Raw genomic sequence first — 24,031 nt, 5'->3', positions numbered from 1 at the left:
GCTCCATCCAGCCGCAGGCTCTATCAATGAGAATCGCGGACAAGAGGTGTTTATTTCCATGATCGTTTGTTTAAATAACTCAACACACATATCCATTATAAGATTAACTGGAACCTGTGGTAAGAGATTGCGGGCGTAACAAGCTCGCTGACCGTGCTCTCACTCACACACAGCGGCCATTTAGCAGGAAGAGGGAAGCTGCAGGCCCTGGAGCTCTGTCAGGGCAGCGGCGTTTGGTAGTCCATTAACCCAAAAAACGGTGACTTTGCGCGGGTATGGAGCGCCATGGGCTGCCAGCCGTGACGGAGCTCCATCTACCTCCCAGCAGGCCGGGGTCTGTGAAGGAAGACAGGCTGGGCGGCGAGGCAGCAACACAGGCAGCACTGGCCGCTGAACTCCCGACACACAGTCGGACAAAATTTGCAATTAGCCATCAATTTTCGTAAAACGGCCCATATTTGACCTCTACATAGTTGATTTCTCGCCTAAAATGTTGTCAGAAGTGAATTTAATGATGAATAAGATGGTGAAAATTGTTAAAAATGTCCAGTTGTTGGTTGTTGCTCCGTCTGCAAGTTCCGAGTTGGCAGTGGGCGTGACTTATAAGTTTGACCAATCAAGTACACCTAGGAAAAGGGAAAAGACCCTGCTCTGAAGTAGGAGCTAAAAAAGTACGCTACAGAGGCCAGAGGAACTTAATAATCCCCAAATTTTTCCTGTCGGAACACGACGAAAAAAGTGTTCTAGGAACGTTTAGTTCTAAGAACTGCAAAAATCCCTCCGGTCGGAAAGACCCTCATGACTCCTACACCACATTCATATAGCGCTGTGTGAACGCATTCATGTGATTGGCTTATAAGTAAACAATCCCCCACGTGGGGTGCGTTCTTGTGATTGGCTAAAACAAGGGAGATATCTGATTGGTTGTAGATCATTCCCTGTTTAAAAATAGGCATTTGTGTGTCGAGCCAAGTCAGGGCAGTCTCAAAATCCACACACAAATGCAGTGAAGTTCACAGACCGCAAGCAGTTTGTAAATTAAGATATATTTGTGTGTGCATCAGAAATACATTTCTGAATCTTGTCCTGTGCATTTCTGAATCTTGTGTGCATTTGTAAATGTTGTTTGCATTTATGAATTTTTTGTGCATTTATGAATTTTGTATGCATTTGTGAATCTTCTGTGCTTTTTCAATTTTGTGTGTGTATTTGTGAATTTTGTGCGCATTTGTGTATCCTGTGTGTGTATTTATGAATTATGTGTGTGCATGTATGAATCCTGTGTGTGCATATGTGAATGTAGTGTGTGCATTTATCTTTATTGAGACTCTTTTAGCTCCATATTCTAGGTCTCTAATATTTTTAAACAGTCCTAATTTTCCAACGTCCATGTAACACTACCTATAATGCTCATTGAAATGTTCCCGCAGCGCTTTACAATGTTTGTTTTATTAATTCTGTGGTGTTGTAGTTCTTTCTGTCGCTAGTCCAATTATAATTTGCTGTATTGCGACTACAAATGAGACCAACATGCAACTTATGTTCCAGCCAATCTAGACACCAGTCCTATAATATAATGCCAATGAGGAAATCAGGGAATTGTTTCAGACAATGTTTCCGCACTCTGACATCCGACTTTGTTTTGATGTCGTGATATGGCTCTTAAATTTCATTCATAATGGTCTTAAAAAGGTCTTAAAAAGTCTTAAATATGACTTGCTGAAACCTGCAGAAACCCTGTAAAGTGTACTCAATTCTGCATTTCTGCTGCTTTCAATATTCTGCTAAAATCCAACAAATTGCTTGTTGAATTTAAAACAAATGAAAGGAAATGATTTCCAATATTCTTTTATTGAACAAATTGAACATTGAATTGAACATTTTCTACTGATAAAAAATCAGTGTCTTTCACGATATGTTGCAGCCTTTCGCCATGTCTTTATTGTGCCAATAAATATTGCGATGACGATTAAAAAAAACGGTATATTGCGCAGCCCTAATCAATATTAACGAGTATTTGTTCTCACTGTTCCTCATCCAGTCGTTGGTGGACATTGTGGACAAGATTAAACATATGTCTCATGGTGGAAAGCCAGGGTCGGCGATAAAGAGAGACAGCACCATCATCTCTGGGCAGGGCGGGCTCAGTGGGACTGAAAAGCCCTTTGATGCCATGAATAATATTGTGGCTAACCTGTTGCTCAATATTACCAGGTATAGTATTTCTGTTTGCTCATATACAGAACACCCCTGTCTGCATAGGGAGAGGGGGCTCTCTGTTTATTTCACCACTAGACATGTTTTGGCACTGTTGTTTTTTTTTGTGTGAAGTTTAATCTAAACTCTCTGTGGCCTGCTGACTTATTTTTTTTAACTCTGGGACATACAGGGACCCCTGTATTCTGAGAGCAGAAAATCCTGATTGGAGTATAGGAAGGGGGCGTGTCCCTTTACAGTTTTGTAAATCACCTGAAAGCAATTTAAAGTCTGGTCTGACATGGATAGAGTTGTTGTGGATAGGGCTGGGTACCGAATACCAATACTTTTTAGGCACCGACCGAATTGTCTCTAAAGTATCAAAAAATGCCTCGTCATTCAATACCTAATTTCAGTACCTAAGGAGTAAATCTTTACAGCCACAGTGAGCCAATAAGCACGCAGCACGCTTCTGCCATAAGAAACCCTTGACTAACTAAAAGCCTGCTTGAAGAGCACAGTCTTCAGTTGCTTTTTAAAAGATTCAACAGAATTCACACAACGCAGAAAGGGAGGCAAGGCATCCCACAGCCTAGGAGCCACTGCCTGGAAGGATTGGTCCCCTCTAGTTTTAAAATGAGTGCGGGGAACCACTAATAGCCTCTGATCTAATGACCTCAGACTCCGGGTGGGAGTGTGAAGCTGAATCAAGTCAGATATGTAGGTAGGAACTTGACCATGCAGGGCTCTAAAAGTAAGGACCAGGATTTTAAATTGAATTCTATACTGGACTGCTAACCAGTGAAGTGCTGCTAAAACAGGTGTGATGTGTGCTCGTTTGTTAATGTGAGTTAAAAGCCTTGCAGCAGAGTTCTGAACAGACTGGAGACAATAAAGCCCAGTTGTGGAATTTCCAGCTTATTATATACTTATTGGCATACATTCTTGCTTGCTCATTAGGTCATGTTTTGCCTTTTTAGATTGAAGTCGATGGAGACAATAAGGATGGAAAGACAGGAGAGAACAGATTCCCGCTAAGAAAGCAGAATGTTGCAATTACCTTTTCTAAGTGACTGACCAACCGGAATGCCAGTAGGGCTGTTCAGACTAAAGCCCTCGGCAGATTACAGCGAGGCTCTGCGTTGTTGTTGTTGTGTTGCCAGTATGAACATTTAAACCAGAGTCCAGTTTAAAGGCTTTGGGGTGGAATTTCCAGCTTATGAACTCATGCTATGTAAGTTGACACAGTGGTACCCAGGTGTCCTTCAGGTCAGGGTCCAACATAACCTCATAACCTTTCCAGGCAGAGGAATGCTTTCACTTTGTGCCTCCATAGATGCCGGGAGACGTAGCAGCTGGATGATAAGTCAGTGCTGCTAAGCCTGCCAAGGCCATAGAGAAAGTAAACACATAACACATTATGTCTGTGCTGAGATATTTGGGGGGCCCGCAATATCTTTGTTTACCTTTGAAGGTTCAGCTAAACGTAACGCCTCCAGCATGAGTTTAAATACACAGGAACTTCAGAGAGTCTGGACAGCATGACGCGATAACACATGGTGGTTAAACTGTACTGCCTGCCTGAATTCTTTCCTCAGTTGAGTGTTCATTAAATGCTTTTGTGTAATTCATCAAAATCTCCCGAACCTTTTTCACATATGTGAAGTGAGTTGTGCTGCTCCTGAGTTTTTCCTTAAGTTATTACCAATTCATTGAGCATTGCATTGTTAAACAGTGAAGGTCTCATAACGAAAATGCCTTTTCATGCTAAGTCACCACACTATTTTTTTCGTACCTTTTTAAATGTTGCTTATCAAGTCAAGTCGACTTTATTGTCAATTCTGCAATGTGCCAGACATACAGAGCAATTGAAAATACGTTTCTCTCCGACCCACGGTGCAATAAGGACACGTACAACAAGTATAATATAAAACATAAGAAATATATACAAATAAAGATTAAAAAAAAAGATAAGTAATATATACAATAAAAAAGATAATATGTACAAATAAGATAAAGAAAGATAACTAATATATACAATAAAAAAAATAAGTAAAAAGTAATATGTACAATACCGTAATAAATTCTAAACAGTGCAAATGTAAGGCAAAACCAAACGGTACAGAAAATTAAAGATAAAGATATTGAAATGTGCAGGAAGAGTTGTAAGTCACCTTAAGTTTCCTTTTGTTTCAGCTCAGCTCGTTTTGAGGGATCTCTCAACATGGATCTGAACGAGATTGCAATGAACCTGGTCCCCTTCCCCCGTCTACACTATCTGGTGCCCAGCCTCACCCCCCTCTACACACTGGCAGATGTCAGTGTCCCCACCAGAAGGTCAGCTCTCTGGCTCTCATTGCAGCTATTTTGTTTACCTCAGAGTTGTTTTGAATCCTGGGTATTAGGCCGGGACCACATGCTTTTGTCCCGATTCCATTCTTTCACGGTACCTGGGTGCCGATTGGATTTGTATTGCGATTTTCATTTATTGCGGTTCTAGAAGTATTGTGATTCCATAGTATCGATTACAAGGATGTTCTTTTCCTTCTTTAACAAAAACAAAAGTTGAATAAAACACTTCTAGAGACAATATAACATGAGACATTTCTAAAAACTGATAGTTTTCTAAGAAGAATGACATCACATGTCAGTCAGTCAGTCTGACGTTTATTTACTTTGTAAAGAAGAACATAAGATGGACTTTCTGCTTTCTCTGCTTTCGCTCTGTTTGGCTGGAAAGAGATATGATGTAGTCGCCGTCGGCCGTACCGTATAAACAAAACATATTTAGGTGAATCATTGGTTAAAAAAATAAAAAAAAAACATATTTATTCCAGGGAAAAAAATCGATTTAAAAGATCATCTGATTTTCGTTTTCTTTTTTCAACCCCTACTGGGTTGTTAGTTTTGTGATTAACAACTTTTTAATTTTTAATTTTTTGACAAAACATACAACTCACAACATGAACACATAGTGCTACTGGGTAACGTGGTTAAAACTACTGTCACAATATAAGTCATAATGTTTTCTCATATAATATATATTATGTTACGACAAATGGCATAAACTAATTAATAAAATGGTTGAACTGATGTTCAATGCACTGAACTGTGTTCCACTGCTATGCATTACATCAGGCAAACACTTCAATAACTCATTTTCTTCCTTTTCTTGTTTTAAATTCATGTATCCAGTTGAAATTTTAAGGTTGATAACATGATAGATCATATAACATGATTAACATTTCAGAGATGATAAATCGCTGAAAAAAACCGAGTGGAAGGGCCCCCAAAACAGGAGCTTTTATGTTTTTTGTTGCAGTTATGTTCCTTGTCCCCAATTTTCTTTTTACACAACACAAAACAGAAGCATCCCTGGACTACAACAGAAGGATCCATAATAGAAATCAGGCTACTACCCAAATACTTGCCCTCTTTGATTAAATGAACTCAGGCTGCACCTGTCAGCCATTTCAAAATGAGACACAGCTGTAGACAACACCAAACGAACCTAACAATACGAGGAATACAAACCAATAAAAATAAAATAAACTAAAAACTAAAATAACACAAAATGTATTGAAAATTAAACAATAAACATGCCTTGATAGAACCAGATACCAAACACTGCGGTCCCTCTGCCTCCCCGCTGCAGGAGACGCTGTATTCCTCCGACACGCTGTATTAACGTTACTGTTTAAAACTCTTTCCAGGTTAGTGGGGGTGCATACCGCTCCAAACCAACATTAAAAATGTAGTAATCTTCCCTCAGCGTTTATTTTTGTTGCTAAACTGTGTGTAAAATGAGCGGTGACGGTAAATCATCTGTTTCAGGTAATGCAGTCTAGGGTACCGTCTATTTGCTGGATTGTTCCAAGGTAACCATCGGTAACTAACGTTAGCAGATAAGCCCGCTGACAGCAACGGTATATTGTTCATATTTATGCACAATGACACATAAAGCAAACTTGCTAAAAAAGGAACCACACGCTGTTTTCAGGTAACGTTACTGTTGACGTTCAAACAGGCCTGTGTGTGTGTTTTGAGAAATATCCTAATACTGCAATAAGGCTATATTTATTTTATTTTCATATTTTATTGCCATTACCTGTTTCCCCTGTTTTCATACATACAGAAGTTTAGTTTGCTAAATATATCACATTTTTTTAGTTGGATATTGGATGTGAAAAGAAGGAAATGGTTCTTCCATAACATTGCACTTTAGATGTGAGAAATTTATATAGTTCTACTTTATAGCGATCGATTATCTGTTCAAAAAATGTTCTATGTAAAATGTTCTATTAAAGAAAAGATAAAATAAATATTTGTGTGTGCTGTAAAGTGGTTAGAAAAAATGAAATCGAAATCGGTATCGGCAGATCAAACTCGGAATCGGCCTAGAAAATTGTAATCGGTGCATCTCTAATTTCTTCTGTTACATCCAAAAAGGAGTAACCCGTTCAAAGGTAGCCATTTTTGTCATCAACTCAACCCACTCCTTAAAACAGCATGGGCTAGTTGATTTCCAGTGTCTTAATATTATTCTACACCCTGTTGTTGTGGCCAGACAAACCCATAATCTCTTCCGTTCATTCAAAACTATGTCGCCTGGTAGAAGACCCAGGACACATAAAGCTAGAGATTTAGTCAACTGCAATGGAAATATCTTATTCAGGAGAGTAACAACACCTTCCCAAAGGTTCTCATTTTTCTCACAGAAATACAACATGTGTACAAGAGTACCAACTTCTTTCTCCCATTTCCAGCAGGTGTTGCTGTCCCTTAGCTTAAGTCTGGCTAATGTACTTGGGGTCCAGTGACTCCTGTTTAACAGTTCATACAAAGTGAATTGAGTTTGAGCTTCACGTGAGCAGATATACCAAGAGGCAACCAGCTTTTCCCATCTGTCATCTGTAATTCTTTCACCCACATCTATTTCCCAACACATTCTCAAACCTTCCAATCTGGGTACATGTACGCCTTGAAAAAGACCGTAGAACTGGGAGGCTCCACCTTTATTCTGCCCAGCTACATGAAACAGCTCCTGGATCTTAGTTGGTGGGTCAAGATTGTTTTTTCTATTGGTTAGAATACAATGCCTGATCTGTAGACCTTTTCAAAAATCCTGTTGACTAAAATCATAGTCACTCTCAATTTCATCGAATGATCTAATTTTGTTTTCCCTAACCTATTCACCAAGATGATGAATTCCTGATTTGGCCCATTCGTCCCCACAGAACAGTTTTTTTGCCTATCAATAGTTTTTTATTAAACCAGACAGAGGCTTTAGGGGTAAGATATGGACTAGCCTTAATTATTTGATGAGTCTTTGTCCATGTTTCTTTGGCAAAACTATTTTATTTTGGAAAGTGCAAGCTCTCCACTCTCTTTAGCCGCATATAGTTTAGTATGGTTAAAACTTGCTTTTTTGGCTGCCCACACATAGCTCTCTACAACAGTGTTATACCGTTTTAAAAGATTGGGTGGAAATGTAATGGTAACATATGTAAAATATAATTTATCTTGGGAGTGACGATCATCTTAACCAAATGAATCCTACCTAATAAAGACATATTCATTTTTGCCCAGTTTTGTAGGACAGGTTGGATAGCTTGAATAACTGAAGAGATATAAGTTTGCATTATTTTTTCCAGGCCTAGTGTTAGTTTAATCCCTAAATAATTCAAACCTGACGGCATCCACTTGAAGTGCCAAGACTCCATCATGGCCAACCAGAAATTTCAGAAAAGGAATCAATAATTGAAGAGATCTCAGATGTTGCCGTGTGCGGTTTACTTGAAACCAAAAGAATATCGTCCACGACGTAAAAGTTTGTGTTCTACCTGGCCCATTTTAACCCCTTTGACATTTTCACTTTTACACAATGCAATTGCCAAAGGTTCTAAAAACGGGGCAAATATCAGCAGTGATAATGGAAAACCCTGCAGAGTGCTGCGACTAAGGCTTAATGAGGGTGACATGACTCCATTATTAAGAACGGTCACCATTGGCTCTGTATAGACTAGCTGTAACCACTGTATTAGGAGGGACCAAATCCAATTTTTTTCAGTGCAGTACCATAATTTTAAAAAGAGGCATAAGATCTGCGAACACCACAAAGCTGGCTTTTATTTTTTTAAGTGGGATGTTGGCATCTTAAAGTTTAGTGCTGCAGGCTTGTGACAGGAAAAACACCATTTGATCCACCACCTCCCCTCCCGCCTGCTCCCCAACAACAACCACCATGAAAGTGGCCTTGTGTGAGCCATATGGACCTCATCTGCTCCAGAGGAGCTGCTCATTGGTCAGTAAGATTGGTGGTTGTACTGGGCAAACTTCCAGAAGTTAATATATATGACTATGAATGCAGAGCAGGGTGTTGGTTAGAAATGTCTTGCCTGCTCAGCAGAACTTGCCTGTATAAATAAAGGTACAACAACTCTTCTTTCTCAAACATTGCCCTCTTGGCCCCCAGTCTAACTCAGCTGTACCTGAAATCCCTGCGAGGCCACTTCAGTTACTGTAGCCAGTAAATAGACACACTATAGATAGAGCTCATTTAAGTCCCGCACCCACCGGAGGGAAAAACAAGTCATCATTCTCCATTGACTTGTATTGCGTCAAGGTGACTCCTCGTCAGTTCCGTCTGCTAATGAATAACAGAAAAATGCCTAAAAGCTGTTGTGATGGGATGCACTACCGACAATGTGTATAACCCATAATAGGGCTGAACAATTTAAGGAAAAAATCTAATTGCGTTTTTTCTGCCAGATATTGTGATTACGGTTCAATTTGCGATTTCTTTTTTTTAAAAGTTTAGCTTAAGTTCAATATTGTCTGAGTAACAGATAAAACACTGTAATGTGTAGTGCAGACTCTGTACTACACACTACACTAAATATTACATTTAAATAATAATAAATAATTAATAAATAACCAGCTTTTCAAAATAACAGCTGCAATGGGCAATTTTAAGCTCATTAAACTATTTTCAAAAAAAGTGCTATAACACTTTTACTGGCATTGCTCCCATTATCCTCAGTGACACGCACTCTTCCACTTTGCCCGACAACTCTTCTCCAAAACAAACTGCGCTGAGATAACAGAGCTCAGCCCATAGCTTACATGCGTGTGAATGAAAGAAATGAAAGTATGCGTGAAATAAAAACAGGACACGTCATTTCACTGTGTGTAACTACGCTAACTAACCGTGTGTTGTGAACCGCGTGTAGTGATTAAAAACAAACAAACAGCTGTGTCTCAAAGACCGGCAGCCGGGATGTTGAGAATCCACGCGCGAGAGGTGATGGATAGTTCCAGTCACTTCCTCATGTATTCACTTGGTTGAAACAAGAGAAGAAAGCCTCACTGATGTGAACAACAGGACAGAGAAACATATAGAAATGCTCTCTGCCCACCGTATGCCAACACTCCGGTAAGTCCATCACCCCGTCTCTGCCCGGGCATGCCCCAGCTGACCACATTTGTTGACAAACTCCAACGCACACGCGACGGTGAATTGGCGATTGTTCTCACGGACACACGCGATATCAACTGGCTAGTTCTCCTCCAGACAGCGACGGACCACGTCTCTTTTTCTTTCTCTCATTTCGGCCGTGTGGCGCGCGTGCCCGCTCGCGGTGTGAAGCGCGTCCGCGCTATTGTCCGAGATGCACTTGACGGCCTTTTGTGTAGCGGACTTTTTTTTTTTTTATTTTTTTTTTTTTTGACGACCTAGTTAAGGCGGTGGGGTTCCCCAGCTTAGGCGGGCCGCCCGAGCTGCAAAGTGCTGCGGGAAACCCTGTTGTCCTCTCTGGAAGAGACATACTGTAGGTAGCTAAAATAATCCTTTGACATGCTTAAATCTGATGTTTTTAACTAGCTAGAGGCACTTTGTAAGCGTTTCAGCCCTTAGTTGCATATTGTGGCACAGACCGTCTTCCCCTCCGGTGGTCAGGGCTTTCAGAGTATGACAGCCAGTCTAGGTGCTGAACAAGCAAACCACAAACGCTAGTCTTTGCCAGGATGTAAATGTAATATCTCGAAGCAGGGCTTTAAATTAACTTTTTTGATCACCAGCCAACATAGCTAGTATATTTTAAAAGTTACCAGCCAATCAGATTTTCCACTAGCCAAATGTTTGTTTGTTTGTTTTCCTAACTAACTTTACTTTACTTTAAGCTAATCTGGTTTGTTTCGCTCCGTTCTGTTTTTCTTCAGCGTAGCTCGTAATCCATTCCGCACGCTAGCCACGTAGCCAACGGTTGTCTGACACGTCGCGACATAGTGTTCATGGGAAATGTGGGTGGTGATGGCGCAGTGGATATGACACATGCCTTTGGTGTGTGAGACCCGGGTTCGAATCCCACTGCAATACATCAACCAATGTGTCCCTGAGCAAGACACTTAACCCCTAGTTGCTACAGAGGAGTGTGACCTCTGACATATATAGCAATTGTAAGTCGCTTTGGATAAAAGCGTCAGCTAAATGACATGTAATGTAATGTAAGATTAGTACTACGAGCAGCGTTGGCATGATAAAGATTACCTTTCCAGGCTAAACAAACACAAAACCGCCCAAATTTCTTGGCAGAAAACCGAGCAATCTGGAAAACTTGTCGCATTGTTTCTGCAGCCTGTAGATTCAAACAGACGCTTCGCTTCTTTCATCACCCGCCAAATTGGCTAGTGTAACTTTAAAACGTTACCTGCCAAAGGTCATTTTTACCCGCATTTGGTGGGTTGGTGGGTGTCAATTTAAAGCCCTGTCTGGAAGTATTGTGAAGTGTTTGTTGTTCTCCTCTAACTGTGCCCTCTAGACTGGATCAGATGTTCAGCGATGCCTTCAGTAAAGACCACCAGCTAATCCGAGCTGACCCGAAGCACAGCCTCTACCTGGCCTGCGCCCTCATGGTCAGGGGCAACGTGCAGGTGTCTGACCTGCGCAGGAACATCGAGAGGTCAGAGCGCCATCCTCCCACTCTGTCTCCTTCTGCACCGAGACAGCAGACGAGTCCGTGCAACCACCCTGATAGGCCCAAAGATGACCTTCACACTCACTCTCCCAAATAGTACCCCCATTCAGCACTGACAGCACTGATTCATGACTGGTCCATTCAGCAGCAGCTGTTTTCATGTAGAGAAGCTGAAACAGAAGCTGCTGTGAGAGTACATATTTGTGTATGACCATGGTCTAAAAGAGGAGGAAAGGGAGGGAGAGAGGAGGAAGAAAAGCACAGAAATATTGCCCACCAAAAGACTCAGGGGCACACACATAATCACTGTACAAACTATATTGCAGCATATTTTTCTGTTGGTTAAAACAAATGTTTAACTTTACGAATTGTTACGAAACTAAACGCCAACACGTGTTGATAGATGAATCGTCACATATTCCAAACATGGTTGGTTCCAGTTGCTTACATTTGAGACTTGCTGCATCATTGTAAACTGAATATCTTTGATTTTTGGACAGCTGGTTTGACAAACAAGATTTCTTTTATTTTGAAGACCTCACAATCTTGGGAAACTGTGATGGACTTTTTAAAGAAGAAAAAACGAAAATGTTGCAGCCCATAACATCAGTCTGTTGAGATCTTTCACTGGGTCATTACCATTTTTGTGGTGGTCAATATAGTATCTTACAAATTTCTCCTTGTCACAAGATAGCAAATAATAATACAAACAGTGCTGTTGAACTCTTAAGTGTCACTAACCCTCTTGTATATTTTTCCATACTTTTTAAAAATGTGCCCAAGGAACAGGGGGCACAGGGTGGTGGGGGGGAGTGTATTGCCACTTGGCTGCCTGTTCAGCCAATCTTCCCAATTTTCTACGCTGTTTTCTGATAAAAATGTCCTGCATTTTTCCTGCATTCGATATGTATTTCTTTTCTCCTTCTGCTCTAGACTTAAGCCTTTGCTACCCTTTGTGTCGTGGAACCAGGAAGGCTGGAAGACGAGCCTGTGTTCAGTGCCTCCCGTGGGTCACTCCCACGCCCTGTTAGCCCTGGCCAACAACACCTGTGTGAAGCTCACATTCATGGAGCTGAGAGAACGCTTCATCAGGCTCTACAGGAAGAAGGTGCATTAGAAGATTCAGCAAAGGAATTTATCATTTAATAAGTCAAAGCCATCAAATATTCCCTTTACACCTTGTCAAATGTGTTTGGATAACTAGTTTTTTGTCTTTACTCATGATAGAACACCTTTGGGATTTTTGACAGTTGGTTAGACAGTATAAACAGATCGAAGACATACTGAACTGTAGCTTTCAGTAGTGGTAACTTGTGATGGACATTTTTTTTTTGTTTTTGAAAATGTTATAGACTGAAGAAAAAGAGGAAGTCAGACATAATTACTTAACAGCACATTGTGCTCCCTCCCTCCCTATTGAAGGCTCACTTACACCACTACCTGCATGTAGACGGGATGGAGCAGAGCTGCTTCTCAGAGGCCATCAGCTCTCTCAGCTCACTGATTGAAGAGTACCAACATCTAGATGCCACCAAGGGGACACTTATGCCAGACGCACCCAGACTCCGCATTGCCAGATGAAGGTCTGCGCTGTTGTGTGTGTAGATGTCTGTGTCTATGACTGTCTCATTGTAAAATAACTGTGTCCATGCTAAGTCCTATCAGAATATCTGTTTAAATACAAATATTAGTGACGTTTTCAGTTAAGTTAATGGTGTAAAACGGAAGTGTAACTTCTTTCCTCTCTAACAGAATATCATTTTAACCATTTACTTTAGCTTTGTCTTTCCAAGTGTCAGCAAAAGGAAGCTAATACCGGTGAATTAGCAACGCGCTACCGTTGGCCATACTCGGACACCCCCTGTCCTCGCTGTAAAACCTCACTGGGCGCTGCTGGTTTTTCGGGGTATTAACCATATTAACATCAATGCTGTCCACACATCTGGGACCGTACTTCCGTTCTTCACAATAAAATGTAAAACGACATGCTTCCAAATTATTCAGTATCCCCTTCATTTCCACTTTGTAAAGTTATTCCACCACCTGAGCATCGCCCAAGCGTTCTTACTACTTTCTCTCCTTAAAGTCACTTTTGTATACTAATTTGACATGCAAATGTCCATGTACATACATATGAAAACTCACATGTAGATTCTTAGATGTGTATAAATGAATTCTATTTGCACTTCGGGGGCGATCGCAAAGGAAAAGCACCGTTAAAAGGCCGGAAAGACGTCAGACCGGAGGTGTCCAGATAAGGCCAATAACGGCGAACGGTTTCCGAACATGGACACAGTTATACCAATAATTATTTTTCAATAAGGACTTCACACAACCAAATCTTTTGTATATACCTTTATAAGTTATATGTCAATATTGTCTAATTTGTGAACAGATTAAAAATAAGCAGGGACAACATGTAAAAAGAATCTGTAGTGTGACCTGATTTGCCATGTGTGGGCTCCCTGACCATAGTATTATGAGGTACTGTTAATGTGTGCTGTTACAGCTAATGCACTGGCCATGTTCCTTGTTGTTATTGCACATACATGTCCTGAAGACAGGGTTTATAAAATATTCTACCATAACTAAAACACATTTCCTAATTCATTTAATGATCCCAGCCATTCTTCCCTATGAAATGAGGTTTTGTAGTTTGAGTTTTTGTCGTCTTCTTTTTTTGATTTCTCAAGTCCCATCGCCACTGCTGAGGAGAACTTAATGACCAAAGTATGCATACGTTTCAGTCCTTAGTCCGCCCCAGCAGGGCTCATGTCCTGCGTCTGTGTCTCTGGACTTCTTGGACTTCTCCGTTAGAGTAGCCGCAGGTCTGAAAACATGTCACCTGGGTCGTTGCACTTCCTCTGGCACACGCAGGATGTTATCCACTGCATCTTCCACTGTGTGTTGGAGCCCCCCTTGCACGTGAAGTCGACCTTGATCATACGTGATTGGTTTGGGACACAGCAGCGCTGGTCTGTACAGACACCGCAGTACGTGGGCTTAAACTTCTTGGTACTGGTACAGCCTGAGAGTGTCAGCTTTTCTGCTTTCTTTGCTTGGAATTTAGGCCGGCATGTCTTTCCCTTTGGCACCTATAAGGGGAAAACATTGATTTGATTAGTCTTGATTTTTATATAAAACAATACTTTGATAGAATTTGACCAACTTGTCACCTTAATACTCTTCATCACACTCTTCCCACACGGTCGCAGCAGACACAGGCGTCGGGACTTCCTCATCTCACATTTGCTGTTGTCGTTGGTGACGCGCACAGAGATGCCCAGGCCGCATGTTTTGGAGCAGGGGCTCCAGGGCGTGGTCTGGATCAGACAGTTCTTCTTCCAGGCTAAAGGAGGATCCCTGTAAGCTTTCAGTATTACAGTTAAAGGGCACTGTGTCAACAACACCCTACACAAAGATCTAGTCTCTGTGCCACCGTACTGCCAAGAAGAGCACACACCCCAAATACCTGGTCTTACCTTACCCACCACGAGGGAATTCATTTTCAGTTTCCTTCGAGGCTGTACTTACATTAGTTAAAGCGTAACTCTCACCAAAATGCAACCTTGGGTCTTTTTGTGAATGTACCCGAGTCAAACTTTAGTTTAAAAGCATATTTAGGACGGAATCGCCACTTTTAAGATTTACCGTATCTTCGTTTTTCAGTCAAATGGCCTTTTGAATGGGAGTACTAGGGGCGACATTTTTAAAACACTAAGAAGGCTCGACACAACATGAGACTTTGCTCCAAGTATCACCAGAGGCTCTACACCTTAACGAAAGCATTGACAACATTGTTTGTGTACACAGAGTTTACTAAAAAAGAAAGGTTTTGTCGCTGTTTTCGGGCGCTACCATCTCGCCAGTTAAAAAGTGTCTCTCCAAATGCAAATGAACGGACTCCATAGGAGGAAATGTCATTCTTATATGAGGCTCCTTTTTCAACTACAAGGTCAATATTGTTTTTCACTAACGATAAAACAACAAATAATCCGTGCATTTATATGGAACTAAGCTTTAGGAGCTTTCCATCTTTACTCTCCTCCCTGTTACGTTGCATTCGGAGATGGTAGCGCCCGGAAATAACAACACCTGCTAAAGTAAGTCGTTCAAAACCTTTCTATTTAGTAAACTCTGTGAACACAAACAATGTTGTCAATGCTTTGGTTAAGGTGTAGAGCCCCTGGTGATACTTGGAGCAAAGTCTCATGTTGTGTCGAGCCTTCTTAGTGTTTTAAAAATGTTGATTTTGATGCTATCATAGTAGTGCCCCTAGCACTCCCATTCAAAAGGCCATTTGACCGAAAAACGAAGATACGGTAAATCTTAAAATTGGCCCTTCCGTCCTAATATGCTTTTAAACTAAAGTTTGACTCAGGTACATTCACAAAAACACCCTAGGTTGCATTTAAGGCGAGAGTTACGCTTTAAAGTGCCCATATTATGAAAAAAATCACTTTTTCTGGGATTTGGGGTGTTATGTTGTGTCTCTGGTGCTTCCACACACATACAAACTAACAAGCTGTTTTGAGTGAGATACGGTTTCTGAATGTGTCCTGCCTTCAGTCTCAGGGTCAGCTGGTCAAAATCTGCACGGCTTTCTACGTCACTAGCCAAGACGAGGGGCTTAGGGGGCTAACCGTTAGCATGCTAGCTCGTTCTCAATGGCAAAACACTGCTACAACACACACTAGTTCAGCCTAATCTACAAAATAAATTGTATAGAACTACTTCCATGTCCCTGTTCTGCAGGTATTCCACACAAAGTTGGAAGTGCGCCCTCATTTAGAAGAAGTCTCCCGGCTAATCCTGCCTTGTACTGCTGAAGTTGGAGAAACAGCTAGCTAGCTCATGTAATCCTTACCTAGCTACTGAGCATGTGCGACTGCCAACAAAGATCTTACAGAAGTTGAGAGGTCTCACTCTGTAGCTAAAACAGAGACCTGAACACAGGGTGAAAAGAGGAGCTGCAGCAATGTGCAGTACACATTTTTTTTTTTAATATGAATCGACTTTTGGAATTCTATAAATCGATTTTGAATCGGTAGAGCTTGAATCGCGATTCGAATACGAATCGATTTTTTTGCACACCACTAAAAAATATGTAATTTTTTAAATTAAACCATGTAAACCTATTCTGATACAATCTCAAATTGCAATTATGAACATGAAAATGAGCATAATATGGCCACTTTAAGTGGAATGAGTGGAAAAACCATTCTGCTGAACTGAAATTATCTTTAGACATCCCAAAAGATTTCAGTTTCCTTGTGTGGATGTTTTAAATCTAAACAAGGTGCGGTGTTTTTCCACCATGAACAAATTAAATTAGTGGTTCCCTGACACGCCATTATCTAGATATATTTCTGCAGAGTTTCATGCAAAGCAAACACACTACGCTGGTACATCAAAGTGGAAGTGAGTTGTCCCTCTTCCTGCTTATAATTGGAACCATCCATCTTACACCACCTCACTCCTCCCTCTGCTCACACTGCCAGAGTAATGAAACACCCACTCCCCAACCGGCTAACCTGGACACCAATTAGCATTCCAGGCCAGACAGGCTGGCCTTTCTCCACAGGTTCACTCTATAAACACACCTGACATGTAGGTAGTATCCTGTTGGTGCTTCTTTGGGTTCTGGCCACTGCGAATGCCGGCTGGCATGTTGCCCATCAGCGGTGTAGGGCCTAAGAGACCAGCGGGCTTCTGGATGAATGCAGGGGTACAGCCGATGGCTCCAGCAATACATGTGCACTTATAGAGGGGGCTGGGCTCGAAACCTTCACCGTTCTCATAGTGGGCCCCATTCAGGTCACAGCCTACTGCCATCAAGTCTGAATGAGAAAGAATAAGGGAAACATGTCAGGGCTCTGGTACTCGTTGGTGCAGCACCCCAATACGCTGGAAGAAAATAGACTTGAAATGTAAAAATATGCTGCAGGTCTGTACTTAAAGCACGAGTAAAACATTAGCCGTGTAGATGGCTTTATTGATTAGTCTTAAAGTGTGTCTGTAACGTTTTCACCGTTTAACAGCCACTCCTTTCCCAATGACTGTTTATGGGGAAAAATGCTATTTGGGTCAGTGTGTGTCATGTGATGATCCCAGTGTGGCTACTACGCCAACATCACCGCACAACAGCGCAGCCCCTTGCATTGTTTTTAACACAGCGCTGCTTTCAGCCTGAACACCAGGTAACCATATGCATCATACTGCCCAAGCTCTAGTTTGAAACAGAAAATGGTTAGCACCCCTGTTACCTTGACCTATCCTACCATGACTAATTCAGGGAAAAGTTGAGAGCCACTCACATGCACACACTCCGACCTCAAATCTTGGCTTGTCAGCTGAAAAGTCACAGTACATGCTCTTGTGCGGGTCACACACGTCCCTCTCGTTGCACGGCTCTCCGATCTGCCTGGCACAGCTCTTGCAGCAGCCACACCCATCCAGGACAGAGCTCACTCCCGGGGAACAATAGGGTCTTTCCCGACACTTGCAGGGCCACTGGCAAAACTGCCGCCTCTCAGCCGCAGCCCGCCCATCTCGAGGAGCCAGCTGTCCATTGTTCTGAACCCTGCTGAAGCACTGGGTGAAGAGGAGGACAGAGATCCTTTGATGAAAAAAAACTGGGCAGGGATTTGGATGTACAAATTCTGTTTATTCTTGAAACCGCAGCAGCTGCTGCTTTATTGAATTTTTTGATCTGTTCATCTTAGAGAAAGCTCATTGTATACCAAATAGCTTTGAGATAAAAAAAAAAAAAAAGAATCCACATTTGTATCCCTTTTCGCTTCTGTATGTTTTGCTTGGAAAGAGTTGCTGAGCACACCCAGACCTCAGTTCCACCTTTAGAATTTAGACTTAGGCAGAAAATGTTGAATGGACAACAGTAACACCTTTGCCTACATCTATGTACTTATTGCACTGGATGAACATTGCACTCGTCAGTCAATCTGTCTTCTGTTTGTCCCTCAAGATATTTTCCACCATGAAACTTGGATATTCATGGTTGTAGTTATACACACGTCACATGTAGGTGCAAGGCTATTGGAAATCAGTATTAAGTCAGCAGGCAGACCTTATTCTGTTTGAGAGCTGACTGGAATCCAAAGGTATTTTCATAAATATGGACATGGTTTCCAAAGGATGGCTAATAATTTTGGAGACCAGCCAGGTCAACAACTCCCCCGACCTAGACTCGGATATAGAACTTGGTATCTCAAAGACTAGTTTCCTCTGGTGCATTACGATTTGGGCCCCTTATGATCACAAAAACTTTGATTGATCGAAATGCATTTTTTTTTTGCACGTTTGCAAATAAACTCTTGCTTATGTTTGTGGATGAAAAAAAAAGTTAAAATGGCAGAAATATTAAAGGAAATTCCACAGTTCAAGGTGTTTTCACTGTCGATTTGTTTCACTGTTTTGTAAGTTCAGTAATTGCTACATCTTTCCAAAAGACAATGGGTAATTGTGTTAAATAATCGTCATTTCAATATCGACCAAAATAATTGTGATCATGATTTCTTTCCATAATCAAGCAGATTTTGTGCAAAATGTCAAACTGGCACATACGATATATTGTAGTCTAGGGGTGCTTTCACACCTATAGTTCAGTAAACTCAGTGATAATGAAATGAGACGTAATTACTCTGTGAATTAAGGATTTATTTTGACCCAACCAGAGTTGGAGATTGTTGGTACAGTTTGAGTTTGATGAATGAAGTGTGCTTTTAGGTGAGTTAAGACAATGAGGCCCTGTTTACAGGAATACACTCGCGGGTGAAAACGACAAAATATTTGATCAGATGTGCCTTTCGTTTAGACGGCGACGGCATTTTTGGGGCTTAAAAACGCAAAAAAGTAAAACCACCTTCCAGAGTGGAAATCGTAAAAACACTCCACCGTCGTGTTCCCGTCTAAAGGGTAAAAACGCACTGTGCGAGTGTGTGTGTGTGTGTGTGTGTGTGTGCATTGTTTGGAGCAATAACTCCACCTCCTCATCTGTTCAGACAAAACTGTCAGCTTTTGTTGTTTGCTTCGCACTACTAGAGAGGGAGAGAGGAGGAGAAGAGGTAGACGAGTAGAAGGAAGGTTCTACGCAGGCGCGCAGACTTGGTGGATCGCATTTCACACACTTTTGCGTCACCATATGCACGCAGATTTCCCCCCCATAACACTCGTCTAAACGCGGAATAAAAAATGAGAATGCAACGCCAGTTTTGCGTTGCGTCTAAACATAGCCTGAATCTAGTCTTTGTTGGTGAACGAGAGAAACTTGAGTCAGAAGGTGTACAGTTGTATGGAAAATGTGCGTTTTGGCCAGTTGAGTCAGCGGAAGCTCGCTGTAATCACAACATTGACATATCATCAGCTTAAATAATAGATATAGCTAACTTGTAAGCAAACGATTGCTTATTTATACGTCACAAAGCTACAAATCAACATTTCCAATTCTTTGGACTCGTGTTTCTGGCCGCCTGATGAATGTAACTCTGTTTGGAGGCACATTTTCTCACACAGAGCTGCCTTGAATGTTTAATAAGATTTAGTCATGAGCTGTGTCTAAAACCTCTCCCTTGTTCACTCATTCACGAGCTACTCCCTAAATAATAGCAGCATTTGGCACATTGTAACCATCATCATTTTGCATCATCATTGACAGGTGAAGGTCTAAATATTTGGGATTGTAAGCCATTGTGGGATTTCTTGAGGTATATCTTACTCACCTCATATTTTCAGTTACAGATAGAATTTAAAAAAGCAGAAAATTACAAAAAAGAACCCTTAAAACAACTGAGATATTAAGCCTAATCAGCTAGAATCTCAACTTCTTTCTTTTAACTACGACCACAAATGATATAATAACATTTAGTTTGCAATTGAAGCATTTTATCTATTATGGTTACATAGCCAATGTTTTGAACCTTCAAGTCTAACTGCTCAGAGAGTAAGAAGGCATTTCAAATGTAAGTCTATGTCAAGGTGTAAACTGCACATAGCTCAGAGCGATGACAGCCCAACAGATTATAAATGCTTGTGTTCAGTCCTGTAAAACTAATATGTTTGCTTTGCTCGGTATTTACAATGATGTAATCAATGCATGGTGCCACTTGTGTGCTCCAGTTCCCCTGACTACTCACTGCTTCCAAGGGTCACTGAGGGTTATGCCAAAAATCTGAAGCCTGTCTGCCAGGTTTACTGAATGAGCTCATTTCATGGTGTGAAAACGGGTCCACAGGAGCTTTAAATACAAAGACCTCAGACTTTGCTCCCCTTTTGCAAGTTTTTACTCCGGACAGGAAGACTATCTTTAAGCTCAATAAAATGAGAGCAACACCAGTGAAAACCAAATGTTCCAAGTTACTTTGTTAATGGCTACTTGATTGCTATTTTAGATTTTGTATGTAAATAAATATATTCCCAGTATTAAAATGAAAAGGCAAATTCTGAAAAATGCTGGTGCTCTGCTACTGAGATCACCGAAGCATCTAGGTATAGCAGGCGTTGAGTGCCTTGTCTCAATGTGTCTGTAGTGTTAGAATAGAAAAAGATAATGCTCTTCTTACCTGTTGAGCAAGGATGAGCAGGAGGGAACGGCAGAGAAGCGATAGCATCTCTTAAGTGAGATGGTTTGTGTGAGCTCCAGGAGGGCGCAGGGGGACGAGGGAGCTGGAAGGTGGGATTTAGTGAGGAAGACTGGCAGAGAGAGAGGGAAATGGGGGGGAAGAGATTGAGAGCGCTGACCTGTCAGAGAAGGGGACAAAGCACCCCTCTGTCTCCTCTCCAAACACACCTATTCCCCGCCTTACTGATCCAGAGGGGAAATATTTGTCTTCATAACTGCTGGGCCACGCCAGGGCCTTCAAGTCCTGCCCACTTGTTTATTCTTAGTCTGCTCCCATTTACCTGGGTGCAACTAACAGTTAAATCTGTAAACCATGCGTGGCAGGCTGCTACACAGCACTCAGTAAAGGACATTTCAAGGAATACGTTCTACTAAATTCTGTAAAAGACACACACTGAATTCATTGGTAGAATTCTGGTTTGTAAATGCACACACTGTATGTTGGTTTAAGCTGTATGGTCCCACTTAATGCAGACCGACATGTATCTGAGTTCACATTCCATTATTATTTACACTGAGTAAAGAGGTCCCTCTCACAGCAAGCCCTCCACCTCCATCCACATTAAGCCATCGGCGCTTCTCATGAACAGACCAGAATATTTGTAATATATGATCCAATGTTTGATTATTAGCAACATGGCTCTGTGAATGGCAATGTCAGTCAACTGTTGGATGGATTGCTATGCAATTTTGTAGACATTCATGGTTCCCAGAGGGTGAACCATAATTACTTTGGTGATCTACTGACTTTTCCTCTAGCGCCACCAGCAGGTCATTTTTTGGTTTTATCTACATGTCTTGAGAACTATTGAATTGCCATCCAATTTGCTACAAATATTAATGGTGCTGACTTTAGTGATCCCCAACATTTCCAATAGCACAAAGGGAATTTGACTCTGTTCTTTTTTTTCTGAATTAGACAAACAAGGACAACAAAGCTGAACAAAGTCAAACAAACATTTAACTACTATGAACAGGTCAAAATACATCTAAAACTATATATATATATATATATATATATATATATGTATGTGTATATATATGTGTATGTATGTATATATATATATATATATATATATATATATATATATATATATATATATGTATGTATGTATGTATGTGTATATATATATATGTATATATTTTAGGGCTGTCAAAATTAAGGCGTAAACGCAAATTATTTTTAACCCCACTAACGTGCGATTAACGCATGCATGCTCTGTGATTTCGCTCCTTAGTTTGTGAAATCAGGAAGCTGACCCGCAACCAGTCAGGGCAACGAAACAACATAGCTCTGAGTGACACCAGCATCCAATCACAATCTTCTTGGGCGGCGCTAAGCTCCGGACACAGCGACGGTGGCTCTGCAAAATAGTCTCAGGAAGGAACTTGTTTTGGTGGAACATTTGCACCCTGCAAAAGACGACGCCACATACAATATTAAATTAAGTTAACTGTTGACACAGTACAGTAACGTGAGCCAGCGTTGTGACCAAGTCATCTGTGCTCAAGTCCCAAGTAAGGCTCAAGTCGTTTGGTCCAAGTCTTAAGCAAGTATTAAGTTTTTATTGGGGGTCAAGTCACAGGTTGTGTTAAGTCAAGCCCCAAATCAAGTCACTTTTTTTACACCCAAGATAAAGCAATCTTACCTGTAGTATACGTTCTTTATGAAGAAAAAGGACAGTATATTAGTAGCCCATCTAATAAATTAATTGACTAGTTTCTATAACTAGTGCAAAAAGTATGACATGAACGGTCATGAACAGACTGACAGCCAGTCATCCAATCATGACAATCACATACCGGTGAGCTTTTTGAATCATCCAGTCCTGATTCTCAGTTTGTGCTACTGCCGCTGCATAGCACACCTGATAGTAATACAGAAACATGACAACGTATTTTATATTTAACAGCTAACATTCAAACTTATGAATACGCATAAGTCATCCGAGTCTCAGATCATTTAATTTTTGTCAAGTCGCAAGTCATCAATCAGTGACTCGAGTAGACTCGACTCCAAGTCACCAAGACAACATCTTTGACGTGAGCTATTTAAATTAGCTGGAGAGATGGTTAAACGTCATTAGCTCTTACCAGTGTATCTCCGTGTGAACTTCGTCCACAGCAATCCCACCAATCAGTCCCAAAATGTCCCAGTTAGAGAGGAAATGCCCTAAACATATTCTTTGTAAATCTTTACAATCATTCCCTGAAAGAACCACGCTGACCTGCCTTGTTGCACCATCCATATTTTCTTCACAACTTGCCATTTTCAGCATGTAGCTCGCTAGCTGGAAGGTTGTTTCCCAAAGCGAAGGGGTTTTGAGAACGGCAACACAGAGCGAAAGGTGAGGGAGCTACGCACCGGATGTCAGGAAATGATCCTGGAAATGTACTTCCATTGATCCAGACTAACGGCAGCTTGTCCAATTAGAAATGGCGGATGCCCAACCATGGCCGGATGTACCGTGTCGTGCTAGTGGCGATTCTCTCTGACCAATCAGTGGTGTGCAGTGTTTTAGCTCAACCTTCTAGTATTGGTTCAGCTCGCTTGGAACCTCAAATGAAGTGGTACCAAGAACTACCACGTACACGCACTACCCACGACCTCTGCTAATGGAAAACTAAAAAAAGAGCGAATCAAGCCATGCCGTGCAGTAGTAAAGCGACATTAGATAAAAAGTCAAGTGTGAAGATAGTCACAGTTGTAAAAGTCGTCGCAAGGGAGCATTTATAGACTATCCTCCCCCAAAAACACACACACACACACACACACACACAGGATTAAGCAGTCCCTCTGGGATTTCAAGGCCTTTTTTTTGAGATTGTTGTGGCCCAAAATGCCTGATTTTGTAAAATGTTGCGATAAAAGTTGCAATGTCTTTTATATGTTTGTTGCAATGAAGTTGCGAGAGACAGTGAAAGTTGCAAAAAAAGTTGTGATTCTTTTTTTATTTATAGTTCTTTAAAAATAAAAAGGAAACTTGTTTTGGGGAGAATAAAACTACTCAGGGCTGAGTTGTCCTAGTAACCTTACCAAAAAAGGCTCAGGATGCTGCAAATGTTGGTATAATATGAAAACGTTACAGCGTACACTGTGTGTGTCTTTCGCTGTACGTTTTGTTGGTAAATGTGAGATGTTTGAGTCTCGTCTTCATACATACATATCGGAAACAAGCTCTCTCTCACTCCCGCTTGGTCAGTGGCTCTCAGAGTCACATTA

The 24,031-nt window shown here is 41.2% G+C and overlaps 2 protein-coding genes across 5 annotated transcripts in view; one reads left to right on the top strand and one right to left on the bottom strand.

Moving 5' to 3' along the window:
• The window catches only part of tube1 (tubulin, epsilon 1), a 38,539-nt gene that overhangs the window by 6,553 nt on the left and 7,955 nt on the right, over positions 1-24,031 (top strand). Inside the window, exons 8-13 of one of the 3 annotated variants that reach the window (XM_031285633.2) lie at positions 2,042-2,214; positions 4,393-4,533; positions 11,016-11,156; positions 12,105-12,279; positions 12,594-12,754; positions 12,950-13,765. In XM_031285633.2, coding sequence (XP_031141493.1) covers positions 2,042-2,214; positions 4,393-4,533; positions 11,016-11,156; positions 12,105-12,279; positions 12,594-12,752 — 789 coding nt within the window. In that variant the 3' untranslated portion in view covers positions 12,753-12,754; positions 12,950-13,765. Of the gene's footprint in view, positions 1-2,041; positions 2,215-4,392; positions 4,534-11,015; positions 11,157-12,104; positions 12,280-12,593; positions 13,766-24,031 lie in introns of those variants that run through there. The other 2 variants (XM_031285634.2, XM_031285637.2) reach the window with 2 other exon arrangements.
• Positions 13,512-21,013, bottom strand: ccn6 (cellular communication network factor 6). Of its 2 annotated transcripts, none has more exons than XM_031285639.2 (5): positions 20,750-21,013; positions 17,489-17,765; positions 16,775-17,011; positions 14,348-14,520; positions 13,512-14,266 (listed from the first exon to the last, which is right to left on the bottom strand). In XM_031285639.2, exons 1-5 carry the CDS (start codon positions 20,795-20,797, stop codon positions 13,985-13,987), a joined length of 1,017 nt encoding a protein of 338 aa, XP_031141499.1. In that variant the 5' UTR covers positions 20,798-21,013; the 3' UTR covers positions 13,512-13,984. The 2 variants fall into 2 exon arrangements, with proteins under 2 accessions (XP_031141499.1, XP_031141498.1); XM_031285638.2 differs by having other exon boundaries at positions 14,348-14,541; positions 20,750-21,012.

This window comes from Sander lucioperca, chromosome 19 (assembly GCF_008315115.2).
Source record: "Sander lucioperca isolate FBNREF2018 chromosome 19, SLUC_FBN_1.2, whole genome shotgun sequence".
In the NCBI taxonomy this organism is placed as follows: domain Eukaryota; kingdom Metazoa; phylum Chordata; class Actinopteri; order Perciformes; family Percidae; genus Sander; species Sander lucioperca.
Note: the sequence above shows the minus strand (reverse complement) of the source record. Positions and strands in the feature narration are given on the sequence as shown.

Bases quoted from the DNA above. Each gene is read 5' to 3' on its own strand.
- ccn6 (XM_031285638.2), bottom strand. From the start codon at position 20,797: ATGCTATCGCTTCTCTGCCGTTCCCTCCTGCTCATCCTTGCTCAACAG. The intron at 14,542-16,774 runs GTGTGTTTATAG...TAATACTGAAAG, and splicing joins GGATACTACCTACATGTCAG to CTTACAGGGATCCTCCTTTA. The intron at 14,267-14,347 runs GTGACAAGTTGG...TTCCCCTTATAG, and splicing joins GTGTGATGAAGAGTATTAAG to GTGCCAAAGGGAAAGACATG.